The 26,204-nt window shown below is 28.6% G+C and overlaps 1 protein-coding gene across 6 annotated transcripts in view; it reads left to right on the plus strand.

The window, feature by feature from the left end:
• LOC107437411 (calcium-transporting ATPase sarcoplasmic/endoplasmic reticulum type) overlaps positions 1-26,204 on the plus strand; it is a 66,707-nt gene that overhangs the window by 25,515 nt on the left and 14,988 nt on the right. For 5 of the 6 annotated variants that reach the window (XM_043043148.2, XM_043043151.2, XM_043043150.2 and 2 more), the window contains exons 2-11: positions 5,591-5,776; positions 8,875-8,892; positions 11,472-11,554; positions 14,760-14,873; positions 19,346-19,484; positions 21,686-21,766; positions 21,892-21,977; positions 23,072-23,138; positions 23,285-23,457; positions 24,301-24,394. In XM_043043148.2, coding sequence (XP_042899082.1) covers positions 5,659-5,776; positions 8,875-8,892; positions 11,472-11,554; positions 14,760-14,873; positions 19,346-19,484; positions 21,686-21,766; positions 21,892-21,977; positions 23,072-23,138; positions 23,285-23,457; positions 24,301-24,394 — 973 coding nt within the window. In that variant the 5' untranslated portion in view covers positions 5,591-5,658. Of the gene's footprint in view, positions 1-5,456; positions 5,505-5,590; positions 5,777-8,874; positions 8,893-11,471; positions 11,555-14,759; positions 14,874-19,345; positions 19,485-21,685; positions 21,767-21,891; positions 21,978-23,071; positions 23,139-23,284; positions 23,458-24,300; positions 24,395-26,204 lie in introns of those variants that run through there. The other variant, XM_071177226.1, reaches the window with a different exon arrangement.

A 26,204-nucleotide genomic window follows, 5' to 3' on the forward strand; every position in this document is an offset into this window, starting at 1 on the left:
AGAAAAAAAATTTAAAATCAAAATCTCAGCTAGTGGAATTAATGTGAGAATAAAAATGCCAAAACCAGTTTGATTGCTCGGGGAAACTGAAAGGAGCTGAGAGCTGTCAATAACAACAACAAAACAAAGTTTGTTTTTGACAAAAATTTCAAAATTATTTATTAAGGATGTTGATTAAACGCCTTTTACAAAAATATTCATAAACAATGAAGCAAACATTTTCAATAAATTTTTACTGCCAAATAATTTTTTTGTCTTTTTTAGAAAAAATTATAATATTGTTTTCGGGACAAAAAGAGTATTTGAAATAATATTATAAAATGAAACAAGGTATTGTAATTGTAAAAAAGCGAAACTGACAAAAAAATTTTAATGAGATTTACGTCGTAAAAATAAACAAATAAATAAAAAAGTTAGATGACATATATCACGTTTATATCTGTGGATGTTTCCTAAAAAAGAATAGAATGTCTTAAGTATTGTTCGACTGTCGCCCGTCTCTCAGTTTTAGCACTGAAAATTTACAATGACTCTATTCTGAGTAAAATTTATTTTCTAAAAACAAACGCGTTTGATTTTTATTATATAGCCCTGCACTAAATCAACTTTAAAATAAGGTTTTTATTTACAACAGGAGAATGGGTATAAAAAAAAAGCGGCATCTGTCAAAAGCTGTCTTGGCGACATTTAAAAAAAGCCATTTGGCGATATTTAAACTCAATCAAACCTATTGCAACCTTTCAGATCTACCTGTTAAAGAGCATAAATCCCAGGCATCTTCAGTTGAAAGATAAGAAAGAGTGAAAATGTTTTTTTCCCCTTCTGTTTCAGCACTAAAAATTAAACGCGTGTCGATGAAGCATCTTTAACATCGTTATAAGCTTTATTTAAAATTATGACTTTCTGTTTTTGTTAAAAGAATGCCTGGCATTAATTAAGTGTGCTACAATACTCAGCACTATGTTATCTCTATGGCAACAGAGATAACATCCCCATGCTTAAAAAAGTTTTAACAGCCATTTTTGTCCTATTAGAAAGAATAAAAGTTGCATCTTAAAATGTCCAGAACGGAGAAACTTGTAATAAATATATTTCGACATATTTTTAAGATACAGTGCATGCATCTTTTTTTTCTTGCAAAATTTTAAAAGAAAATTATTTTAAAAACGTATTGTTAACAAATGAGATAGATTATTTTAATTTCTCATTTTTCAGTCTAGGATATTTCGAATAAAAATGCTTATAGAGAGTTTTGTTCTACAAATAAAATTTTCATTATTATTAATCGCTTAAAATTTAGTTCGAACATATTTTCTTTCATTTCAAATGTCGTTTCTTATTTTATTACATAAATTTTATTTTCATTTCAAATTTTATTTTTATTAATATTAAGGACTTTTTTATTTATTGTTTTCAGTATAATTATGATTTAATTTTATTAAACCTTTCATTTTGTCAGTAATTTAAGTTTTTCACAAATAAATAAAGACGTTTGGGATTCATCTTCCTTTGAAAAAAAAATGCTATTTATCTTTTTATCATTCATTTCACATTTTCATTCAGAATCCTTAATTCAAGAACCATTTCAGATTTTTTTCTCTCGAATAATTACCAATTTTCGTAACATTTTCTGTGGTTTTAATCATTATTAGCTGATAAATGATTCGTAATATTTATTACATTATTAGAGTAACTATTTAACGAATGATATTATTTTAGTTAACATTGTGCAAATAATGCTCCTTCACAAAAAAATAACGCATAATCAATAATTGCAAATCTTTAATGTAACCTCGCAAAGAGTTCTCAATTTGTTTAGTGCTAGGGTCACAACGGCAATGTTTCAATTTCATTTAAAAATGTTGAACCTTTTGCAATTATAAAAAAAACTGATAAAGAAAGTAAAAAGTCTGTGATAGTAAAGTATTTGGGCAATCTTTTGCACGTTTTACATAAATTACTTCTAATTAATAAAATGAATTAACTCTAATTAGTAAAATGAAAATTATATACTGATAAGAGTTAATGAGAATTAATTATCTATTTTAATGACGCTTTAAAGTTCTTGTATCATTAAGTTATCATTGTTTATTAAATACAGACTCAAAGTTCCATAAAAACAATTTTAGACTAATTTTAAGTACAACTGAATTAATTATTGAAACTTACTAAGCAATGTTCTTTGTATCAGAAAACCGGCAAAAATAAAAAAATATATATATGAAACCCTGCTTATTTTTACTTACTTATTCTTTTTTTTTAAAGATGTTGTTTTTAAACCATTAAGGCTGATTTTAAATCAAATAATATCTCACAAGCAATTAAAATTTGAGCGCACTACATTTTTTTAAAGTAATAATTACTTTTACTAAAAACCTGGCTATTAATTACTTTATGACGTTAAAATCGAGATAATTTTTAATCTAAGATCAAGAAGAAGAATTAGAGATTGATTTTCTGAATGAAGGCGATTTATTTCGCAATTAAACAATAAATAAAATGCTAATGGCCACATGAATTTCATATTCTTTCCAAAGATAAAGACAAGATTTATGTATTACTGAAACAATCATTTTTGTTAACGTGTCACGTGTATTGTAGAGGCAGTAAGATGACGCGTTTAGACACAGAGAGAGACTTCTAAATGCGGGTGATGCTGTCTTTTTTTAGACCAGCATCCCTTTGCGTTTGTGTTTGGAGAGGCAATTATGTCCTATTTTTCCAAGTCTGATAAATTGTTCTCTAATGTGAGCTGTTTTGTCTGTTATTTCTGACAAACTTTTTTTTTATTACAATCCATTCTCCAAAGATAAATTTATGTTTGCCAATTATATAATAGCAGTTAAAATACTTTTAAAATTTTATATAAACACCAAACTATTTAGATAGAGATATTTTAGCTTCTAAATAAAGTATATAATGAAATATACAGTAGTTTAATTAAATGTGATGAAAACGATAACAAATTATTATTATTTTTGGAGCAAACGATTTCGTTAATGGTGTTCTTCTAGAATCATTTTCTAAGCTTTCAAACTTAAACTCCCAAAGTTCTCTTTTCCTCAATTTAAAGTGCAAAAATAGCTTAACTTTCATTGAAAATATATTAAGATTGCAATTTTAAAAAGAATACCGTTTTTTCTTAAAAAATACTATAAGTGGTGGAAATTCGAAATATCTTTTTATAAATTTCAATTGGATGCCAGCAAGTGACGTCATCGTAGGTAAATCGTGGAATTTGTCGATTCAAAAGCCAATCATGTTCGAAACACACACAAGTGACATCTTTTACAGATATCCAATTAAATTTAATTTAAATAGCATAGTTATGCATAATCACTTCACTTCTTGAATTTCAAATACCCAATTCGGATTTTGAATGTAACATGTCAGATCTTTTTTTTTCTATTGTGTTGCAAAATGCTCTTCAAATGTGTTAATTTTAATTAACACAATTGGAAACAAAAAAAATGCAAATCATATACGTAGATTAAAAATGCTTTAAAAGCAGAATAAGAATCAGAGAGGAAGATTTATTTTAGAACAAATGGCTTAGTAAGTGCTGCATTATGAGAATCGTTTTCTACTTTTCAAATATACTTTTGTCAATGTTCCTTTAACTTTCATTAGTTCCCAGAAAAAAATAATTAATATGATTGAAAAGATTTTCTATTTCTTAACAGCGTAAAGTGCAGAATTTTTTTAATAAAGCTGTAACTGTTTTCAATCTTCTTTATGAAAAAGAATAAACAGAATTAAGTATGCTGTTCTCATAGAAAGTGCGAAAAATAATTTTCAATTATGTCGGACGAGATGAAATGAAATTAAGAAATGTTCGAGTTCTTTTCCTATAAGAAACAGTTTTCTATATTAAATTACTCTTTTTATTGCGTTTTCAAACATGCACACACTTCATTAAGGTCTTGGTGTAATTGTGTATTCTCTTTCGTTTGTAAACATCCTGTCTTTGCAGATTAAGCTTGCACTAAACGGAGGTTTATTTCCTGTCGGTTTCATTTGCTTACGACATGAATAAAAATATATTTTTTTTATGAAAATAAGTGTTAAAAAGTCTGGAAATTAATGATAAACAAACAAACCAAAGATTAGTTAGGATCGGCATATTATCAGAATATACAATTGACTCTGATCGAAAAACTGATACTTAGTGAATGAAATACGATACGTGATTTGTTAGGAAAGAAATTTCTTTCTTTACACGCTATTAAATTTTAATAACTTTGTTTTGATTTCTGAAGGATTGTCTAGTTTTACAATGGAGTGTTTGTATATGACAAGGCTCAATTATGATAGCAGAAACTAAAATTTTGTAGGGTGGAGAAATTTTTTTTAATTTAATCTTTGCGCTGAAATAAAATAAGTAAGTAATAAAATATTTTTAATAGAGTAAAATAAATCGTCTCTCGTTAATTGTTCTACCACCGAACATTTCGAAGTGTAGAGTCTGCCGATCCTAGTCCTACCGTATTAGCTTTGAAAGGAACATGCCGCATGTTCAGGTATAAAGCTCTTTGCAATCTGCTTCTATTGTTTGTGACATACGTCTTTAAGATAAAAATTTATACATTTTTCCGTAAGAATAATTTATGAATCCAGGACTGCAAATTTATGCATGTAATAGACACGACAAGATTTTTCATTAAGTTCAAGGCGCAAACCGGCTACGTTTTATGTCACGTCGCTCTAGTGCAAAAATTGCTACATTCTTTGTCGTGTCGCTACAGTGCAGAACTTCTACGTTCTGTTCCGAGTCATTTTAGTGAAAACTATAGTCTTACTGTAAATTCCTTGTCTAATTTATTATTCATTCATAAATAAATCTGCAGATTTACGAGCTCTAACCTCTTATGAGCCCTAGTTAATTTTGAGGAACAAATAGCACAAATTAGAGAAGAACTCTTCGCGAAAGTACACGAACATTAAGATGGGTATAGAACCCGCTACCTCCATGCTTCAGGGCGTGTAGTGGAAGAACAATACCAATTTTCCACGAAGGACCCTCCAATTTTTCAACTTAAAAATGATTTTAAAATCGCAACTCGTTTTATTATTATTATTTAGATATTCACACACTTTTGCAAGTTTTTTTAAGTACAAACGGCTTACAAGTCTTTGTTAAACGGAAAATCAGTTAGCGCAAACCAGAGAACAGTTCGACGACACATTCAAGTTATGGCAGAATTCGAACCTGCTACCTCAACACCTCTTATCTTTAGCGGAAGTGTGATTCCCCTCGAACATGGAATATTTTATTTCTGGGGTATTCTTAGTTGTGGTATGAAACACGAATGGTTCGCATTAAATTTTTCCTCCAATTAACGGAATAGAAAAACTCCTCTATGCACTTTACTATTTAGAACCTTTTTCCGATCCGTACCAATTATTAATAGGCTTCATTTGTTTATTAAGAACTACTGTAATCACTTCCGCATTCATACCTTGCATTAATATTACGTCACACTTCTGTCAACCGTCTCTTTAATGTAAAACTTGCTCATTGTTTATGTTTGAAAATAAGCTCTGTTTAATTAAATTTGGTGTACTAAAGTGGTTCTCTTTTGTTTTCCAGAACTGACTTCATTTTGTTGAAGTCGCTTTTGCTGATCTTTCCAGTAGAGACTATAACTCCAGTCAAACATGGAGTTAGCTCATGCCAAAACATATAAAGAAACCCTAGACCATTTCAGCACTGATCCAGAAAGAGGTCTAACCCTCGATCAGGTGAAAAGGAACCAAGAAAAATATGGCCCTAACGGTAAGTTGTAAATTTACTTGTCGGTTATTCAAAATGAGAAAAGTTGCTTACAATCAAAATTAAGTTTAAACATAGCTACTTATTATTATAAATACAATCATAATTGTAATCTAGAACAGTCTAATCATAATCAAATGCAATCAAGATGAGGTTAGTCATAATTACTTACGATCAAGATGAAGTTTTCATCGTAAATATTCGTAATTATAAAATTAGGTTCAATTATAATTACTAGTAATTATTATAAATGTAATTATAATTACTTATCGTACTCAAAGTTTGTGTTATCATAGTTACTTGTAATTAAAATCACTGTAATCGCATTTACTTCAACCCTGTACCCAAGATGAAATGCAAGTATAACTACTTACAATAAAGAGATTTCAATATAATTATTTGCAAAGCGAGATAAGATGTAATTATAATTACTTGCAATCGAGATAAGACAAAATTATAATTATTTATAATCAAGATGAGTGTAATTGTAACTCTTATTAAAGACAAAATGTAATTATAAATAATTTCATTCAAGACGAGATGAAATTAATCACAAATATGTGTAATCAAAATGAGATGCAATTCTATTAATTTAATTCCTTTCAATCAATGTATGATACAATCATAATTACTCTTAATTATGGTTTAATATTAGTAAAATTCCATTTAAGTAATTGTAATTGCAATCGAAAAATCTAAATTTTTGTTAAGCTTAGATAATAAATAATTTTTTATGTATCTTTAAAAAAAGATTCCATTTAGAATTCGGAGAAGAATAATACTATTGCTCCCAAGTTCTCAAAAATACCAAACGATTGTTTTATGTAAATATTGGAATCAGGACATCGAAAACAAAATCAAATTACTATAATTCATTTACTTTTTACATTTTGACACTAAATAATGAACTTTTAATTAATCACGGATTTAATTAAGCGTAAAAAATGTTTTCAAATAAATTAACTAATGAATATCTTTTTAAAAACTGAATTTTCTATTCCTGAGTTTAAAAACGAAGTGTTGCAGCTAATCAAGTGATTTTAAACGCGTTATCAAGAATCAATGATTAGCTTTAAAATTTTAAAATAATTACAGTCATCACGCTTGATAATATTCAAACAGCCCAATGATTAGTTGCCGCACTTCATATCTTGGCAGTGAAAAAAACTTATTTTATACCAGCCTATGATGCATAGTATCATGACATAATACGACGATGATAACATAAATCTTAGGAATGTAGGAAGTATTTTTAAAATATGCTAGTACTTTTAAATTGGCAGATTAATAGCATTTAATTATACTCATAATATCATGATGTTTGAATTTTTTTTGGGGGGGGGATATGCTTAAGAGTGTTTGAAAATTCTTATGACTTTTTAAATAAACTCCAAATTTTTACAAAAGGTAAAAGAATTATTTAGAAACAAAGAAAACACGTAATGAATTGCATCGTGTACAAAAAAAAGGAACGCCTTAACATCCTTTAAGGCCCATATTAGATGACATTTGCTACAATTTCATCTCTTTAAAAAATAATAATTTAAAATTTATTTTTCTATTTGTTTGTCTTTACAAAGCGATTGCTTCATGTAAAAATATAATTGGATTGAACCTCTCTGGTCTGAATTTTATAATTACAACAAAAAGCTAACGATAAAGAATTAAAGATAACTAATTCAGTTTAGGAAACCTGAGAAGGTTTTATAGCATATAAATGTTTTTTTTAATTATTATTATGAGAAAAATATGACGAAATACTATGTTAAAATATCCTTCAATATGTTAAAAATGCCTAAATTGCCTTTATGTCATAATTAAGAATAACTAAAAAATTAAATTAAAATGATTTCATTAAGATATTTATCACATTTATGTTATTACTTTCCACATATTATTAAGTGAAAAGTGCATTTTTTTGCTATAATTTGGAGATCGGATCACTAGAGGCTAATAACTTTTCCTCAAGTGATCGGATTTTCACGTAATAAATGTACAATATGTAAAGACAGACGTTCTAAACTTAAATTGGCTAATAAATTGTGCTGGCAATATCTTTCGTTACTAAATCAAAAACAAAAAAATACCTTCTCTTATTAATTATATCTTTTTTTTTAATGATTTCGGATTTTTAAACCTCAAAGCAAGGGCAGTAGACTCAAACTAGAAAATACAGTTTAGTCAGAAACATCCCTATTAATTATGAAAAATTATTTTTCAATAAATAATAAAGTTTTACAAGAAAACTTTTATTATTTATTATTTACTATTTAAATTTAATGAATGGTTGGAATTTCGAATGGTAAATTATAAAAATGTTAACATTATTTTAAACTAAGTAATTATAAAATTGACAAAATTCAAACTTTGTACAAAATGAAAAGAATAATTTTTGAAAAATGAATTTATTCAATTATGACTTTTAGGAAATTTTGTTACTCAAATTCTTTAAATGATTTCATTTTGATTTTGTATTCTATCATTTTAAATTGCGCAGCTTAAAATTATTTAAAATTATTGAAATTTATGGAATAGAAAACTTTTTGATAAAAAAAAACATCAAGAAAATACTGTTAAACTCAATAACTATGATGTCAATTAAAATGCGTAACAATTTTATGATAATACTTTTTAAGCCAACTTAATAAAATATGTATACAATTACAATTAAGTCCTTTAGAATTCGATGTCTTAAAAAAATGCCAGAGCATTCAGTACTTTGTCTCGAAAAAAAACAAATTATTCTTCTAGCTTTCTTTAAACCTTTTGTTTTAATGAAAGACTACAGATTTGTTTTGAGTAAACGGCCAAACATTTATTTTAAAATTAAGAAATGGAAAAATAGCAAAGAACATTAATGATAAAAAAAGGGAATTTTTTTGGTATAATTTCCCGTAAACAGATTTTTATTCCCTATAACATCCCTGTTCTAAATAAAAAGCACTGCTAAAAAGTCATAAAAAGATTGTCCAAACTATAAAATTTTTGCGCCGAAAAAAGTACCTTAATTCAATTTAAAAGATTTACTTTTAGTAATGCTCTTAATCTAATAATATTTCTTCTAACTGTGGGTCTAACTCTATTTTTTTTTTCTTTTTCAGAACTTCCTGCTGAAGAGGGTGAGTGTTTTTACAATATTTTCTTTCCTAAAAATTTGCAAAAAGTTACATGCCATAAGAAATCTTGCATGAAATCGATTTAATGATTTTTTTTCCTTCCACTCTTCTTTTAATCCCTGTCAAATTTGATTTAAAAGGTTTGATAAATCCTTTGGAGCTCTCGATTTTTCTACGGAAAATTCTTCAAAAGCATTTTTATATATTTCTCTAAGTTGCCTAAAGTGATTATCGTCTGCTTTTTTTTATACATTGCCAAGGAACTACTCAACTTTAAACAGTTTACTTCACGCACAGAAAAGATTCAAAAGCTTAAATAAAATTTGATGCATAAAACTGCCAAAAAACTATAATTTGTTTATTTTCTGTAATTCATGATGATTATTTTGTTACTTATAGAGTTATAGAATTTACAGTTCGTAAGTTATTACGACAACTAACTTGCAGTTCGTAAATATTTATCTGGAAGTCCTCGAATCCTTTTTGACTTGCATCGTCTAAATACACGCTTATCGTTAGTAACTTGTTTCAAAAAATAATTAAAAGTTTGTTACATATATTGTTACTTACAAAGAGTTGTTAACAATATTTTAAATTTATTACGGTTACTTGAAGTCCATAACTATAAATCTGCAATCCAAAATATATAATAGGATAATTTTCTGAACATAGTTTACTTACTTCATTGAAAATACTTTTAAATCTAATTAAAAAAATTAAACAAGGAGAAGATTCTTGGAGATAAGTTGATACAACTGAAGCAAAATATATGATTTTTTTTAATAGTTTCAAATAAATAATTAAAATACAAGATTGTCCGTAAAGGCCATTCTTTATGTGTATTTTTTTAATCCTTATGTTTAAAAAAATGAAGACAAAGTATACGCTTAGGGTTCGCAAATTGTTATTTTGTCGAGGAAATAACAAAAACTCTAACCTAATCTCACAAATCACAGTTCAGGAATGCTTGAGTAATAAAGTTGATTATTCGAAAAGATAAGAAGCTTTCAATTTCCAATTAAATCTGTTTTGATATTTATTTTGTTCGCATTCCTCTACAGTAATTTGTCAGATTTCGATAGCGTTTTTGTTTTTTTTCTCGCGTAAATATAAATTTGCGACCCCCCCCCCCACAATGTGGAAATTTTTTGAATTCAAATTTTAATTAAAATTATAAAACACTCATTAACAGTGGTCTTTGCTGAATACTCTCTATAATGAAAGTAAATATGATAATGTTAATATTTAGATACTTGAGACCTATTTTTTGATATTACGATTTTTTTTACAAATTTTATTTAAAATACAGTTTTAAAAGTTTGAGTGCATTGAGCACATTTTTTCAAATATTTGAATTTTTCATTTGCAAGAAAATTTTCTTTTTTTAAATGTTGGATAAATTATTTCTTATCAAAAGTCTAATATTTCAAAATGACGAAACTACGTACTTCAATTTAGAAAAAAATAATAATATACGTGGATTTTTAGCAGTTCAGATAAAACTAATCGAGGTATACAAGTAGTATAGAATACCCTTTATATATTTTTGAAATCTTTAAACAAAAAAAAAAAAACGAAGGTGAAAACTAATGCACATAAAGGCAAATTAATATTTAAGTGAAAAAGAATTCATAACTGTAACTAATTATATAGGTCAGGGACTAAGCTTCATCCTAAAACATGCTTTTTTCATATGATTTGATTCATCCTTTGTTTTTGTTGACTTAATAGTAAATAATCAGAGTTTAAAAACACTTTCTTTCCCACTTAAATATTAATTTTCCTTCCCTAATGGGCAAAGTATTTTCATATTTGATTTGCAAAGTACTTTTTAAAAAATGTATACTAAGAGTGACTCTTGTAGAACACCACGCATATATGCTACACTATCCGTCTAAAAGTCTAGTCAGCTAAAAAGGTAGAAGAAGCGTCAAAATGTGGGGTTGTTTTACATGCTTTGGTCTTGGTCTCATAGTTCTTGTGGAGGAAAAATGAACTCTGAGTTTAATGCAAAAAAACCTGGACTTTTCACCTCTGAGGCCAATATTCCGTTAGCCCACATCTAGGGCAATAATCTGTTTGCCCCATTCTCGGGCTCAGGGAAAGCCCACTGCTCTCCCAGCTTTGTCATGACTTGGCAGCCATGGTTTGACAAAATGGATCATTAAAAATTAGACTGGCACTCTTAAAGCCTCGATCTAAATCTCACAGAACCCCTATGAGGCGAATCGGAACGCGCATTATATAGTGTCAGCCAAATCAACCATCCCAATAGCTGGCTAATTATTAACAGTTGGTTGTAATAGATCTTCAGTGTAACATAATTTTCGGAATTACTTCGGATTCCATTTTGTGCTATGATAACAACTGTGCAAAAATGTAAACATATCACATAGTTTTGGACACTGAATATTATTACTGCGAATCTCTATTACTGGCATGAATGTATATATATTTTTTCTTGTTTAGTTTTGTGAAATTAAATGATTCTTAATTTGGTTTTGAAGTGTTCTAATTATATGCATTTTATTTTAGTTTTTCAAGTGTGATAATTGTCTAATTAATGTTTTTGTATTTTTCAGGAAAAACTTTATTACAGCTCATTATCGAGCAATTCGACGATCTCTTAGTCAAAATTTTACTTTTAGCAGCCATCATATCATTTGTAAGAATTTTTTTTAAAATCTTTTTCCTTACAATTTGTTGTTTTCAAAATGTTATTAGAATCCTTTTTTTTTAAATAAAATTTTAAGAAAAAACAGTAAACAATCCTGTTTTTTTTGCAGTAGTTTTATTTTTTGTCGTAACTGCCCAAGGGACGCAGCTTTCTCTTCTCTGAGACTAGCAGGTTTCCAGCCAAACGACCGGTCGAATTTAATACGTCTGCTCCTCTCGCCTTTCGCAGTTTTCCTCTTTATCTGAAACAAACTCTGAATCCTTCCATTGAAAAAGTCTCAAATTGCACCTATCACGGTTCAGAAGTTTCATTGTCTTCTGGGTTTTGTTTAAAACTCCGTGATGTTACCGTGAATGTTACCGAAATCAAGAGAATGTCGACTTTCACCGGTGAATGTCAACAATCACATTGTCGCTTTGGTGAATGTCCAAAATATTTGTTAAATCCGATTTGATATTAATTTATTCGTTAATATTATTATATTTATTCGATATTTTAAGATCTGCTGATGATAGATTTTGAAAAGCAAATGTATACCGGGCAATGGCACTTAACTAGACCTAATATATACTTCGGATATATAGCAAAGGGACGATTATATTGTCAACATTCACCAGTGGAAGTCAACAACTACCTATTTCGGTCATCCGGTTATCCATAGTTATATATATNTATATATATATGTAAAAAATTAATTTATGAAATTGAATATGCAAAATTCTAAAAGATTTATTTTTGAAAAATCAAAACTTCTAATAAAATAGCCCGTTTTTAATATCTCCCTTCTTACACCATAATTGTTAAAATAAATTTCCCAATTCAGCTGGAAATTTTGTTTGACTTTCTACTGTTTCACAAAAGGCCTTCATATATTAAAGAAAGCTGTTGAAATATTTGTTTAATCGAAATCGAAGGAATATTTTATCTAAACTTTAACATAATAACATAAAATGTTGGGTACTTCGTATCAATTTATAGAAGATCCGAGTACGGATTTTTAAAACAGAAAGAAGTGCTTTTAAATTGTTTCAGTATGGCGCTCGGAATATATTTACAGGATTATATTGCAAAAAGGCACATGCCAGATTTTAGAAAATGGAAAATTTAAAAGAACTTTTTCTTTACTCGGATTTTGAAATCCAATCTGGTTTAGTTTTAGAAATATTTTTTAACAAAGCCTGCATATAAAGGAACCGTGTATTTCCTATATGTTTTGTATAATAATGACTAGACAATAAAATAATGCTAATAATGTTTTATTATCAAAATTATGCTACTCGTTTTATATTAAATGGTTTTAGTTAACATAATAGTTTTAAAAAACATAAATGAGAAAACAATATTTCAGCATATAGAAAAACAGGATGTTTTGTTGAGTAATAACAGCATTAAAATCTATTTTTAACCTTAAAATCTATTTTAGCTTATGAAAAAGGAATGAAAAAGTCTTTTTTTATTAAGGTTTGAATTATTTTACTAATGATGATTTAAATTTAAGCTAGGAAAAACAAGTTATAGAAATTCAACAAAGTAACGATTAAATGAAAACATCAAAACCTGATTGATTGTCGGGGAAAACAAAGATGATTTGAAAGTGATCAAGTTTTTCCGGGAATCAAACTGGTTTTAAAAAATTTTTTTCCCGCCATTTTAAATATATACCCAATTATAAATTTTTGATTTTATTTATTGATTTGAATTTTTGGAGGAAATTTTAATTCTTTTTCGTCCTTAAAATACCAATTCGTAATTTTATAAGAGCATTATACTATTGAAACACTAAAGGTTGAGAAATCTGTCGACAAAATGTGATCTACATAAAAATAAATGAAAGTTTCCAAATCAAATAAAGTTTTATTCCGTTTTCAAAATACACAATCTGTATTTCCTATGCTTATAAACATTATTAACATATTACAATCGCTTTAATCTTTAAACAATAATTGAGAAGGAACAAGTGTGGAAAATATAAGTTTTGCAATTATACATAAACTATAAAAACGCATTAGGAAACTAGTTTAATTGTATTTTTATTTAATTTCCTTGTAAATATGAATTTGCCGTATATAGAAAAGGCGTATGTAGGCTTAAAGACGTACTGAAAAGTGCTTGTAAAAATGTAACTAGTAAAAATGAATTGTTTGGGAGAATCTGTCATATCGCGTTCTTACTACGGAAGTTAAAAAAGACACAATTAAAATTTTATTTGGGTTATTTACGGAAAATTTCAGTTAAAAAATTGCTATTGAGCGAATAACAGTAACTGATAAGTGAGAAAACTACTGAAATGGCGAATCAATAAATGAAAAAATATGTTGCTCTATTAGTCAGCGAATCAATAAATCAGCATTTTAGTGAATGAGCGAATTAATTGAACAACAAAACAGGTGAGGAATGGTCATATTAAAAAAACTAATGAACTAACGAATCAGTGAATCGATTTATTACTGAAAAGCTAAATTTATGAGCCAGCGGAACAAAAAATTAGTAGATCAACATTTCACTAAAACTATAATTGAGCGAATCAAATTATTTTGGAATAAATTAATAACAAATTAATTCCTCCATTGATTTACTGATTCATTATTAGCTCATTCATTGATTTACGAATTATTTATTCGCTCATTGACTCGCTATTTTGACTCACTCATTTATCGAATTACTGATTCATTTATTTAATCATTCCCTGATTTATTCACCAATTTGTTTAATATAACGCTTAAAAGCAATTTTATGTGCAGTTCGGTTATTTACGCATTCGGGCTCTACTTGAACAAAGAACTGCTCTCATTTAAACTTGCAGTAAATAACTAAAATTTCAATACGAGCTTTTTCTAATCTTCGTAATAAATATGCAAAATTACGGATGCTTGTAGACATTTCACATTTTTACTAGTTAAACGGAATTGGCGAAATAGCTGTTTTCCTAATTGTATGCACTTTTAAGTCTTTTTAACTGCAAAAAAAGAACATGCAATCCCCATACATTAGTAAAAAAAAAATCCTAAAAAGTAAGGACTCATTATTGTGTACTATAGAAACAAAAAATTTGAAGTGCATAATTTTTTTGTTTCCATAGTAGTTCTCTAAAAATTTTATGTGTATATATATGCTTTTATAATTTATAATTGTTTTAACTTTAAACGTATATTTTCTCATAACGGATTATTAACCTTGTTATTTTTACGTGCAGGTTTTAGCTTTATTTGAGGAACACGAAGATGAAAGTTCACAAGTCACAGCTTTCGTTGAACCTTTTGTCATTCTTCTCATTCTTATCGCCAACGCCATTGTCGGTGTATGGCAGGTAAGCTACCATTTATTTAAGTATTCAGTTTCTACATTTACAGCTTGAGCAGTTACAGCAAGCACACCCAAACCCGCAGAGTTTTCATAAAAATATACTATCTAGCAATCACGAGATGAGCCCTCTTCCTCACTGAGAGTTCGTCTCTAGAGTTCAATTACATTCTTTTGAGCGGCATTAGAGTTGAATGCTCATTCATTTGATCAATATTAGAATAATTCGTTTAGCCATTTATTCGGTATGAGGTTTTAATAATTACTTATTCTATCCATATTGAATTGGTCTAAATATATTATCAGCACTCATATAAATAATCGATACTATGAAGGTCACCTCTTTAAAAATTTTCATTCAAATTTTCATGCGCATCTAAAAAGATTCATTCTATAGAATAGATGCTATCGTTCCTCTGTTGTGGTATGATCTTCGTTTATGACAAATTTCTCTAGTCAAATTTCCCGATCAAATGACACATTTCTAAATGAAATTTTCAAATCGAATATAATTCTGAAAAGATTTCATTACTATGTTAAAACTTTTGTTCGGTTAGGTCGGTATTCAAAGTTTGCTTAATTAATTACATTCCAAGATTAATTATACTCTCATGCAATGAATATTAAAATTCATTCATGCGCCCAAGTAGCACAGGGATATTGTAACAGCTTTAGTCTACATTGACCGACATTGTCAATATTGGCGAAAATCGACATTGTGTATACGATATTGTACGATTCCCGTCGATTTCACATTAAAAGTCTGCTTGTAAAACTTTCCATTTTAAACTTTATTGTGTTCTTAAATCAAAATTAATCATTTAAAAGGCAAAAAATGACGTCAAATTGTTATAATTCCAAAAAATAAATTTAAAGTATAAATTTAGAGATATCCGAAATGCTGAGAGATATCGATCGACGAATATATCTATCATCAATATCGAACAATATTGTTTCGCGATATTGAATATACGTTATAAAAGGGGTCCATTTTTATATAGTACAATGTTTCGCTAAGATATTGTACAATGTTCAAAGCTAAGTTTCTACGATATCGTTTTTGTGAATTGTGCTACTTGGGGCACTTGATTCCGATGTTACCATTCGCTCAATCATCATTCTAATTTTTCTTCTTCTGATCATCATTTATGACAAGTTTCTTCAGTCAAAAGTTCTGATTGAAAAGGAAATTTCTAATTAAAATTTTCGAAAAGATTCATTCAATAGAACGTGCTATGTTTTCTCTGTTGTTAGGGCATGATTTTCATTCATGACAAATATCTTCTGTCACATTTTTCGATGGAATACCATCCTAAAGGATTGTCTTCGGCGTCACCCATTCTTCTTGAAGTAGGGCGACCTTCTGCAAATGAATGGTAAATGAAAAAAGGCTTTTCCAGAATCGTTTAACGGAACTCATTCTTCGATGCTCGGGTTTCGACGGATTCTTTACCTTCATGACCATATATAGGTCAGTACCTACTTGCCAGGAAGCCTTTGGCGAATGTGCAAAATATTACATTCGTCTTGATCCAAGAACTACAATTAAAAAGCTTTGCTGCCATCTATTTATACACTTCGAAACCCCCCTTCTTCTTTTTTCTCAAGACCCATGTCTTCTCTTTTAGATTGACTGTGGGAAGATGTTTGTATATAAGAATCTTCCCATCTTATGTCCTTGAATCGCTCCTTGTCCCCTTGCCAGAAAACTTCTGGAATCCTTTAGTTCTTCTTTCCTGCAGAATTGCAACTTTTTCTTTTCATTGGGAATAAGAAAAGAGGGAGAAAAAAAACACACACTTGATGATAGACCATGTTTCTTCTTTGAAACAAAGCAGTTGATGGAGTTGTTTGTAGATTGTTAGGCTTACCATTATTCATTTGGCATATTTCTTTCAACGCCAAAAGATAATCTTTATTTTGGTTCCCACCTTTCGGATAATTAAATGTAACTTCGAAGAAAATTCGCAGACGTGCTTGGAGCAGTTTGGTTTTTGAATTTATAACTAATTAAGGGGAGGTTTACATCATTGATGGGCTTAAAAATATTTTTATTTATTTGAATATAAAAATATGCGAAATGAAACATTTTTAACCCACATATGTTTGATAGAAAAAAATGATTGCATATTAGGTTATAAAATGATGAGCCACAAATTCATTTTATATAAGAAAAACGATTATGCATGGATAGGTAAAAAGGAATTTTATTTAAAAAAAAACGTATAATGTTTTTACAACAAAAAATTTGGAATTCATATTATATTACCTTAAATCACTTCTTTTAAACCTTACTTGCCATAATTTACGTATTTTTTTACCCTCTTTTATGTTTAACAATGTTAGTAACCTCTTTTATGTTAAATAATTTTAATTTAATTAGTAAATGGCAAATTTTTTAAATAATATGTTTAAATAAGACTTTAATTCTTTACCTTACCGTTTGAATTCTTAAATAATTAAGCTTATATCTTCCTTTTAAAAGATTTACTGCATACTAAATAATTTTAAATTCGTAGCTTTTAAGGCCCTCATTTATTTTTCGATTTATAGACATTTATAAACATCAAAAAGAGAACAAGACGGCTCATTTGTAAGAAAAAAATTTTTCAATGTCTTTATCGCAATAAAGATACCATAAAACAATAACTCTTCATTACCTTTTACGTTTTCTTTAAATAGGCCATTGTTAAAAGAATCTATTTGAACTAAATAAATAAAGACTTAATTTAAAGGAGAAAATTTAATAAATTAGCTAAAAAAGCTGTCAGCTTTAATTAGAGATCCTCTGTCAGGGCTTTATTCTGACGCAGTATTTTTTATTTATTTAGTTATTTTTTACGATTAGTTGTAAAAAAAATTGAAAAAGTGAAAAATAATTTTGATTCTATTTAGTAAGAATGCTACTTGGGAGTTTTCTGAATGATTCGTTTATTACTTGAATAAGTATTGGTTGTTCAAGTTGGAATCTTTCAATCATCATTCTATTGTTTTATAAATAGGAGCATAATGAAGAAAAAAAATAATGCTGCGTCATAGATGTACTTTTAAAAAAAAAGCCTATTTTTATAACTTCTGGAACAAATCAAACAATTAAGTGCATATATTTAGTTTATTATGTTTTGAAATAAATTTATACAACTTAATAAATTATATTAAATTAATGCTCATAAGGTTGTTTAGAGTTTTAGATGCTTTAGATAATTGGTCTTTTCGATTCCAAGAGTGCAAATTATATAAATGAAGTCAGGGTGACTTCTCAGCACTTGCTTCTAATAAAAGTACAGGTACAAATGCTAGTTCATGTTTAAAAATATTACTGCTAACTCGCATTGATCATAGCGATTACTTAATATATACCCAATTGTGGAGAAATCATGGGTTTAAGTCCCCTTGATTGATCATTAGAGATTTTCCATGTAAGACAAACATGGGTTATATTCACTCAAAAATTTTCTCTCAAAAGGGGGTTCTGTGTGTCAACGAGCGGCCCAAAAGTTCTTTTATCTTGGCGGGTGGGTGAAAAAGGACAAGGTTACGGAACTGACCCTTACACCAGTCCGACATGAGTTCCACAGTGGACTGACCATTAAGACACGGTTTCCAGCAGATCACCGAAGTCAAGCATCATTGGCTGCGGTCAGTGTGCGGGTGGGTGAACACTTGGATTAGTCTGCGTAGGGACCGAGGGTATGCGGTACTTGTCCTTGTTAAACTGTTCTACCGTAAAGTGCTCGACTTCGCGTGCAGGTCATCGGGCTACCGAAGCGGGGGTGTCATCCCCTCTGCAGAGGATCAAAATTATGATGGCATGTCTTCGAAAATTCCTCAGGGATGGGTCCCAGACCGTCGCCAATAGCCCATTGTTCAAGTCTAGTGCGACGTAAATGAGCTACAACAACAACCAGTCCGACATAAATTGATTGTTAATTAAATGTGTAAACAGTTTTCTTTTATTAACTGTATTTTTAGATCTACAGAATACTATTATTATATTCATACTGTGGTTAGTAGTTTTAAGTTAGTTTATCTCTTTTAAAATGTTTAAGTAGTTTTCGTAATTTAAAAATATTTTGAATGTTTGATAGTATAAAAACTTAATTTGCTACAAAAGATTATAAAAAAGTAAGCATGTTTCAAGTGCTTGAAAATAGGTGCCCACTCTCAAATAAACGAATGAGGAAAATTAATTGCAAACATGACAGCAGAAAAAGAAATAAAAGTCAAAGTTTCTTTTTTTTTCATTTTCCGATTTCTTTTTCAGATCTGACTTGTTTTTTCTTTTCAATCACATCTGTTGAGACTTGAGAACGGGCGCACATTCTTAAGCTCTCGAAACGTGTCAACTTTTTCCACGTTTATAGTTTTTAGATTATCTATTATGTCTTCAGTTTCTTGAAATTATTCATTCCATATCTTGAATGTTGCTCTTTTTTTTCCGAAAACAAAATTTATATGAAATTATTTGTGTTGTTATAGGAAAGGAACGCAGAAAGCGCCATTGAAGCTCTAAAGGAATATGAACCAGAAATGGGTAAAGTTGTGAGGCAAGACAAAACCGGTGTACAAAAAATCAAAGCCCGAGAAATTGTGCCCGGTGATATCGTTGAGGTGTCCGGTAAGTGACTCATCTTTATTGCTTATTACAACAGTCTTTCATATCTTTCACACATCTTTCTAAAATGAGAAATATGTTTTTAGAATCCCTAAAATAGTTTTAGAAGAAAGTTTTATAAAAAAAAATTACTATATTTCGAGAAATATATTTTAGTATCTTTGTAAAAAGAAAAGAAAAAAAAGAAAAATGTATTTTAAGCGTCAATCAATAACGAAACCGAATATAGAAAGAAAAGTGTTAAGAGTTTAAAGTTTTTAAATTTTTAATAATAATTTTGTATATATCATAGTTTCTAAGGAAAAACTAACACATTCCATGCTCTTATTGACTTAGATATTAATTTCCAGTTTATAAACGTTTTTTTCTTTTTCCCATTTACATAATTTACGCGACCTCTAAAACAAATATTGCCTAAATTCAGTTTTTACAATGATTCGAAAAAAATATACTAAAAGCGATAGTTACAGAAAATACTACATGTTATCATTTAAATTTTTTATTACTTATTACATTTACATCAGTACTATTGGAACTTTATTACTTATTACATTTACATCAGTACTATTAGAACTTTATTACTTATTACATTTACATCAGTACTATTAGAACTTTATTACTTATCGCGCTATAAAGAGTGTTCTGAAGAGGCCATCTTTAAAGCGTGTTTTTTTTAATCCTAATCGAAATGAAACCAAGAAAAAAAATATACAATAACTAAAAATATTACTAAAAAGAATACACATTAGGGGTAATACTTAACAGCGAGAGGAAAAAAAAACGCTTCTGAAATTCGAGCTATCACATTAGAGAAAGACTCTTTTCAAAATTACAAGACACATTAGATTGTGGGGAAAAACAGAAAACCTGAAAAATATTATTTTAAACACACTCGGGATTGCTTGAAGCGAAAGTACTTTTTAAAAAAATTCTATATCGTATAAAATTTTAGTAAAATGTCTATATTTCCTAATGTCATTACTTCATTGCTCTCTACAATATAAATATGCAACTGTGAATGACCAAAATTGACTTCCACCCTTGTATGTTGGCAGGCCGAAATATATACTAGGTTTAGTTAAGTACCACTGCCCGGTATGCCCTACATTAATGTTTCTTTTAAGTTCAAGTGCCGCTGGCCAGCGTGTATTTAACCGGTACTCTGAACACTGATATTTCTCCTAATCTATCCTCAGCAGATATTAAAATATCGAATAAATATAATAATAACTAATTAATTAATATCAAATCGGATAATAACAAACGTATTGGACATTCATCAAAGCGACAATGTGATTGTTGACATTCACCGTTCAAAGTCGACATTCTCTTGATTTCGATCATTCAAGTATTAAGATTATTAAAGTATATTCACAACAAAATTTGTATTTATTAAAATGCTGCACATTATAGAATTCTCATTAGCCTAACTCAGTGTTTCCCAAACTTATGACTTTGGTGTACCCTTTCTAAATTTTTCGTTGCGCTGTGTACCACTAATAAAAAAATGAATGTATTTTTTTTTTAAAAAATATGTTTATTTTTCTTTTTTGGTACAAAGTTTTGCTAGTAGGTTTATTTGCAACGGTGAGAAGGATGATATTGTTTTTGCTGTGATAAAACGAAAGTTAAAACCACAACTGGCTGTTGACACAATTAATTATTAACTGCAAAAAACAGCCAATAGAAAAATACGTAATCGTAAATTTTCTCGGCTAGCTTTGTTTTTAAATACAATTTGTTTGTTGCAAGATATTTCGCATAAGAACGAGTACCCCCTCTTAACTGTCGCTGTACACCTGGGGGTACGCGTACCAGACTTTGGGAAACACTGGTCTAACTTAACCTTTCCTGTATAATGCATTTTTTATTAAAATCGAATAATCGAATTAATTATCGAATTCACCTCGATAGGGAATTGGCGAGTTAGCTCCATTCTTTAGCTAAAAAGTTTCGGTGTCTTTTCTCAAAATACGTGAACATCTAAAATACTTAACCACGAAATATATAGATTTCTGCCTTAGCTGCCATTGCAAATTAAAAGGTTCATTCTGTTTTTCAATTTTAAAAAGCATAATCATAACCTTTTTCCCACAATTCGATTTAAATTTTTTATATACTGATTTAGTACTACTTATTGTGATAAATTTAAAAAATATCAAAAATAATATTTAAATAATTATTGCTTATCTCTTGTTTTTCAGTGGGTGACAAAGTTCCAGCTGATACTAGATTATTGAAAATTTATTCCACAACACTAAGGGTTGACCAGTCTATCTTGACCGGTAAGTTGGAAGAATTTCTGCTTGCTTATTAATTAAATCCGAAGTGAACATTCTTGTGAAGGAATTTTATTTCATTCTGCATTTGGAGTTCAAATAAAATCAAAGTTGAATTTATTTTTTTCCAGGTGAATCCGTTTCCGTCATCAAACACACAGATGCCATTCCAGATCCTAGGGCTGTCAACCAAGACAAAAAGAATATTCTTTTCTCAGTAAGAGTTCTCTTTATATTTATAGGAGGAAGTTCGCAGATTCGATGTTTACATTTTTATGCTAAGAAACATAGTGCGAAATGAAGTTTGCAAATTTCATCTAAATATTTTTATGCTAAAAAACATGAGGCGAAATTTCAACTGAAATGCAAATTAAAAGTATCAAAAACAGGACGTAATATTCACAAACATTCCAAAATGTCGATTAATGTTAAAATATAATGTAGAACACTAGTCACATTTTAATTAAAAATATAAGCAAATTTTTTTTTCGAATTTTATAATACAATTAAACAATTATGTTCTACAAACATTTGTAAAACATAACATAGTCTTGTATATAATATTTTGTCTTATTTATTCAAAGCTGGGAATTGATTCTTAAATGGAGACATTTTTAAAATCGTTTAAATTGTTTTAAAATCTTTTTTCCAATTTTAAAACTTTGTTTTTGAATAAACTAAGATTATTTGAAGGAGAATCTAAATAATGTAAATACAAATGTAAGATTTGTCTTTTTTTATTGAATTACTTTCCTTTTAGAATTAACTAGGGGAAAAAGAAAACAAAAATTCTACAATTTATTCTTAAATTCACATTTTCCGTTATTGTTTTCGAATTACGTCTTGAAAAGTGGTCATATAACGTTAAAAATAATGGTTAAGAATATGTTGCATCAAAGCTTTTGCTTGACTGTTAAATAACTTTATTTAAGTTACTTCTTATATGAATGTAATATTTATCTAAGCCTTATTCTTATACTAGAATAGAATATAAGGAAAATATTTATAAAATCAATATTGGAAAAAGATAAAACTTTCGTCTTGAGAAAATGTCGCTATACTGTTCAATCTTGTTCAACTTAATTTTTTTGTATTTTTTTTTTAAATTTAATTAATTTCTTAGTATTTCTTAGTAGTAATTTTATTTCTTCTTCATAAAAAAAGCAAGTTATGAAACTTTACTCATTGATATAGCATGCAAAAAATTAAATTTTTCTTGAGACTAAAACGTTTTCTTTAGTGAACGGAAATCAATTTAAACATATACATTTTTATTTTTGTTCCATTTCAATATTTTTCCTTCCTTTTTAGGGTACAAATATTGCCGCTGGAAAAGCTCGAGGTATCGTTATTGGAACTGGCTTAGATACCGCTATTGGTAAGTTTAATATCAAATACTACATCAGTTATCATCTTAATATTACATCAGAATTTTATTCTCTTATATAAAATTGGATATAATTTAAAACGAGCAATATTGCATCATTTTTCTCCGATATAAAAATGTACATCTTCTGTCTTCAGGTAAAATCCGAACTGAGATGACAGAAACAGAAGAAGTGAAAACCCCCCTCCAACAGAAACTCGATGAATTTGGTGAACAACTGTCCAAAGTCATCTCCATCATCTGTGTCGCTGTCTGGGCCATCAACATCGGTCACTTCAACGATCCAGCTCACGGTGGATCATGGATTAAGGTAATTAATTACATTTCCCAATGCAAAATATAGGGTGAAATTTGAAATTTTTGCTGCAGACCAATGGCCATCTGTAGCAGTTTTTAAAGTGGCTAACTTCTTGAAACATGTTTCTTTAAACAAAGAAAAAATGCTTTAAAAGAACAAAGACATTTCTTTTTAAGCATTTCTCAAAAGATGGCCAACATTACGAATTTCATTTTTAATAAAAATTTTATTTTAAAACTTTGTTTATCTGAAGGAAATTGAAAAAAAGTGGTGATAGACATTTTTTAATTGCGATTTGTCGTATTTAATCGTCAGTGTGTGTGACCGTAGAGTTTTCTCTATAGCGCAAAACACCTTCAAGTTTCTGTAATTGCATTGTTAAATTTATAAAGGTTGTTCTACCATTCATTCAAGGTTTCTGTCGTAACTTATGTCTGGAAGATATTCAAAGCTGAAAAAAATTATGTTTAGGTCACATGCTGTGTCCGAATTTAAGTTTGTAGTTTTATAGCAAACACTATTGCAATATTCGTAAAGCTAACTGAATGCAATGTTCTCGATTTGAAAAAGTTTAAGTTGCAAGCCAATTCTGTTAATTCATAATAGCTTATCATTTTCCTATATTCTTGGCTCGTGGAATTTATCATCGGATAAAAAAAAATTAGAGATATTTTGACACTTGTTTTTGTGTCTCTTACAAAATCCCGAAAACAATATCATGGTTTGTCAAATTTACAAAGCCATGATTAGAATTTATAAAATTTCAAAAAAAAATACGACTTTTTACAGAAATTTTAAATTGATCTTTGATACTATATCACTTTTTATTTAAACAAATCTTTCTTCCTGTCACAGGGTGCAGTCTATTACTTCAAGATTGCCGTTGCCTTAGCCGTAGCTGCCATTCCAGAAGGTTTACCAGCTGTCATCACCACTTGCTTAGCTTTGGGTAAGTGCATCATTTTTACATTCTTTAATAAAAATGTATTGTTACGCTTGAATATCAATACTTTGAGTCACATACTTTTATTGAATTCAAAATTTAAACGTAAACTAACGATACAATGTCAATATTTGACGATACAATTGGCGATACGATGTTAATATTTTTCTTTGAAACTTTTGTTAAATTTAAAATCTACACTTTATCATTCGAAAAATTGCGTAAAGGAATCTAAAATATTAAATTACATTTAAACTTTTAGAATTAAGTTTAATATTTAAATATCTAACTAAAGTTTAACATTCAATAGGTTCAGTTACAAAATTCCTCAAAATAAAATGTGACGTTTAAGTGTCAATAAATTCATTGAAACATTTCGTTTGAATAGCTTTGAGTTTTAATGTCATTTAGTAATTATATCAATAAATACTAAATGACATTAAAACAATAATTAATAAAATCTAGATGTTATATAACGTTTGCATGGCGGTAGATTTGTCTAAAAATTTTATTAAATTGAAACTTTACTTTTGAATATCGCCAGATCTTGGGAATATTTAAAGTTTAACCTTTTGCGTACGACAAAACAGGTGAACCAATATGGCGGGCTTCATCATACTAAGTGCTGTAAGCAAAGGGTTAAATAATTGATTTCTTTAAGAACTTCGTATAAGAGGAATTTTACTTTTGAATATCAGATCACTTGGAGTTTTAGAATTTAAATTAACGATTAACTCTCCGCGGACTTATAAAGTTTATAGACGATCGTATGAAGTTTACAGTAGTCGGCACTCATTTCTGTTGAACTATATAAACATGATAAAGAAAAAATGATATGAAAATAATATATATTTTATAACAGAAAATCGCAATCACACTTAAACACAATTTGTAAAATATTATTTTGAATTGTATATATTTTCAAAGGTAATCAACCTAATTGAACAGTAATAACATAAAATCAGCGTGGTTCTTTGTTGTGGTGGCAAAGAGTAGGTATACAATTAGAACGGTAAAAAAGCTTCGGTAACTGAGAAGTAAACGCACGATCACAAAAGGTTAAATGTCAATAGATTCTTTAGAACGTTCAATGCAGTTTAAGGAATAATATAATACGAGTGTAGTGGATATATAGGAGTGTAGTGGATGGGCACAGTAGGCCTTGGCCCTCTATGGGCTGTCGCGCCACTGAGTTTAGTTCAGTGGAGCTAAAACGCACCTTCACGACATTTCAACACTTTTTTGAGTCAAGTTATACCGTACTGGAACTTTAAGCTAACTATTGTTAATTATGAAAAAAATCTTTTTTGAAAAGAAAAGTTTTTTGTGTTTATAATAGCTTATTGTAACTTGTGCTTGAAACTGCAATTATTTTAAAATATGTATTCATTTGGTGTAAAGGATTTGAAATCGTTTAAATCTATAAACGTATAAATAATATACAAGAAGAAAAATTATGGTGGTATTGGATAATAACAATATAATATAGTTATTTATTATGGGTTATATTTAAGCAATTAATTAATCAAATATTGATTGAATAAAACAATTACTTAATTGAAATTACTGAAATAACAATTTAATTTGAAATTAAGAAATGACAAATTAAGCAATTAAATTATTTTAAATAACAAATTAATAACAATTCATTGTCCATTTATTGTTCATTTCTGAAAATCAGCCTTGCAAAGTATTAAATTATCAGAAAGCTATTTACAAATTAATTTTTATAAAAAAACGACTTCAAAGACTTGGTAGAATAGTGCAATATTTTTTAACTAAAATTTGACCCAAACAATGCTTTGATAATAGTAAA

This window comes from Parasteatoda tepidariorum, chromosome 2 (assembly GCF_043381705.1).
Source record: "Parasteatoda tepidariorum isolate YZ-2023 chromosome 2, CAS_Ptep_4.0, whole genome shotgun sequence".
NCBI lineage: Eukaryota > Metazoa > Arthropoda > Arachnida > Araneae > Theridiidae > Parasteatoda > Parasteatoda tepidariorum.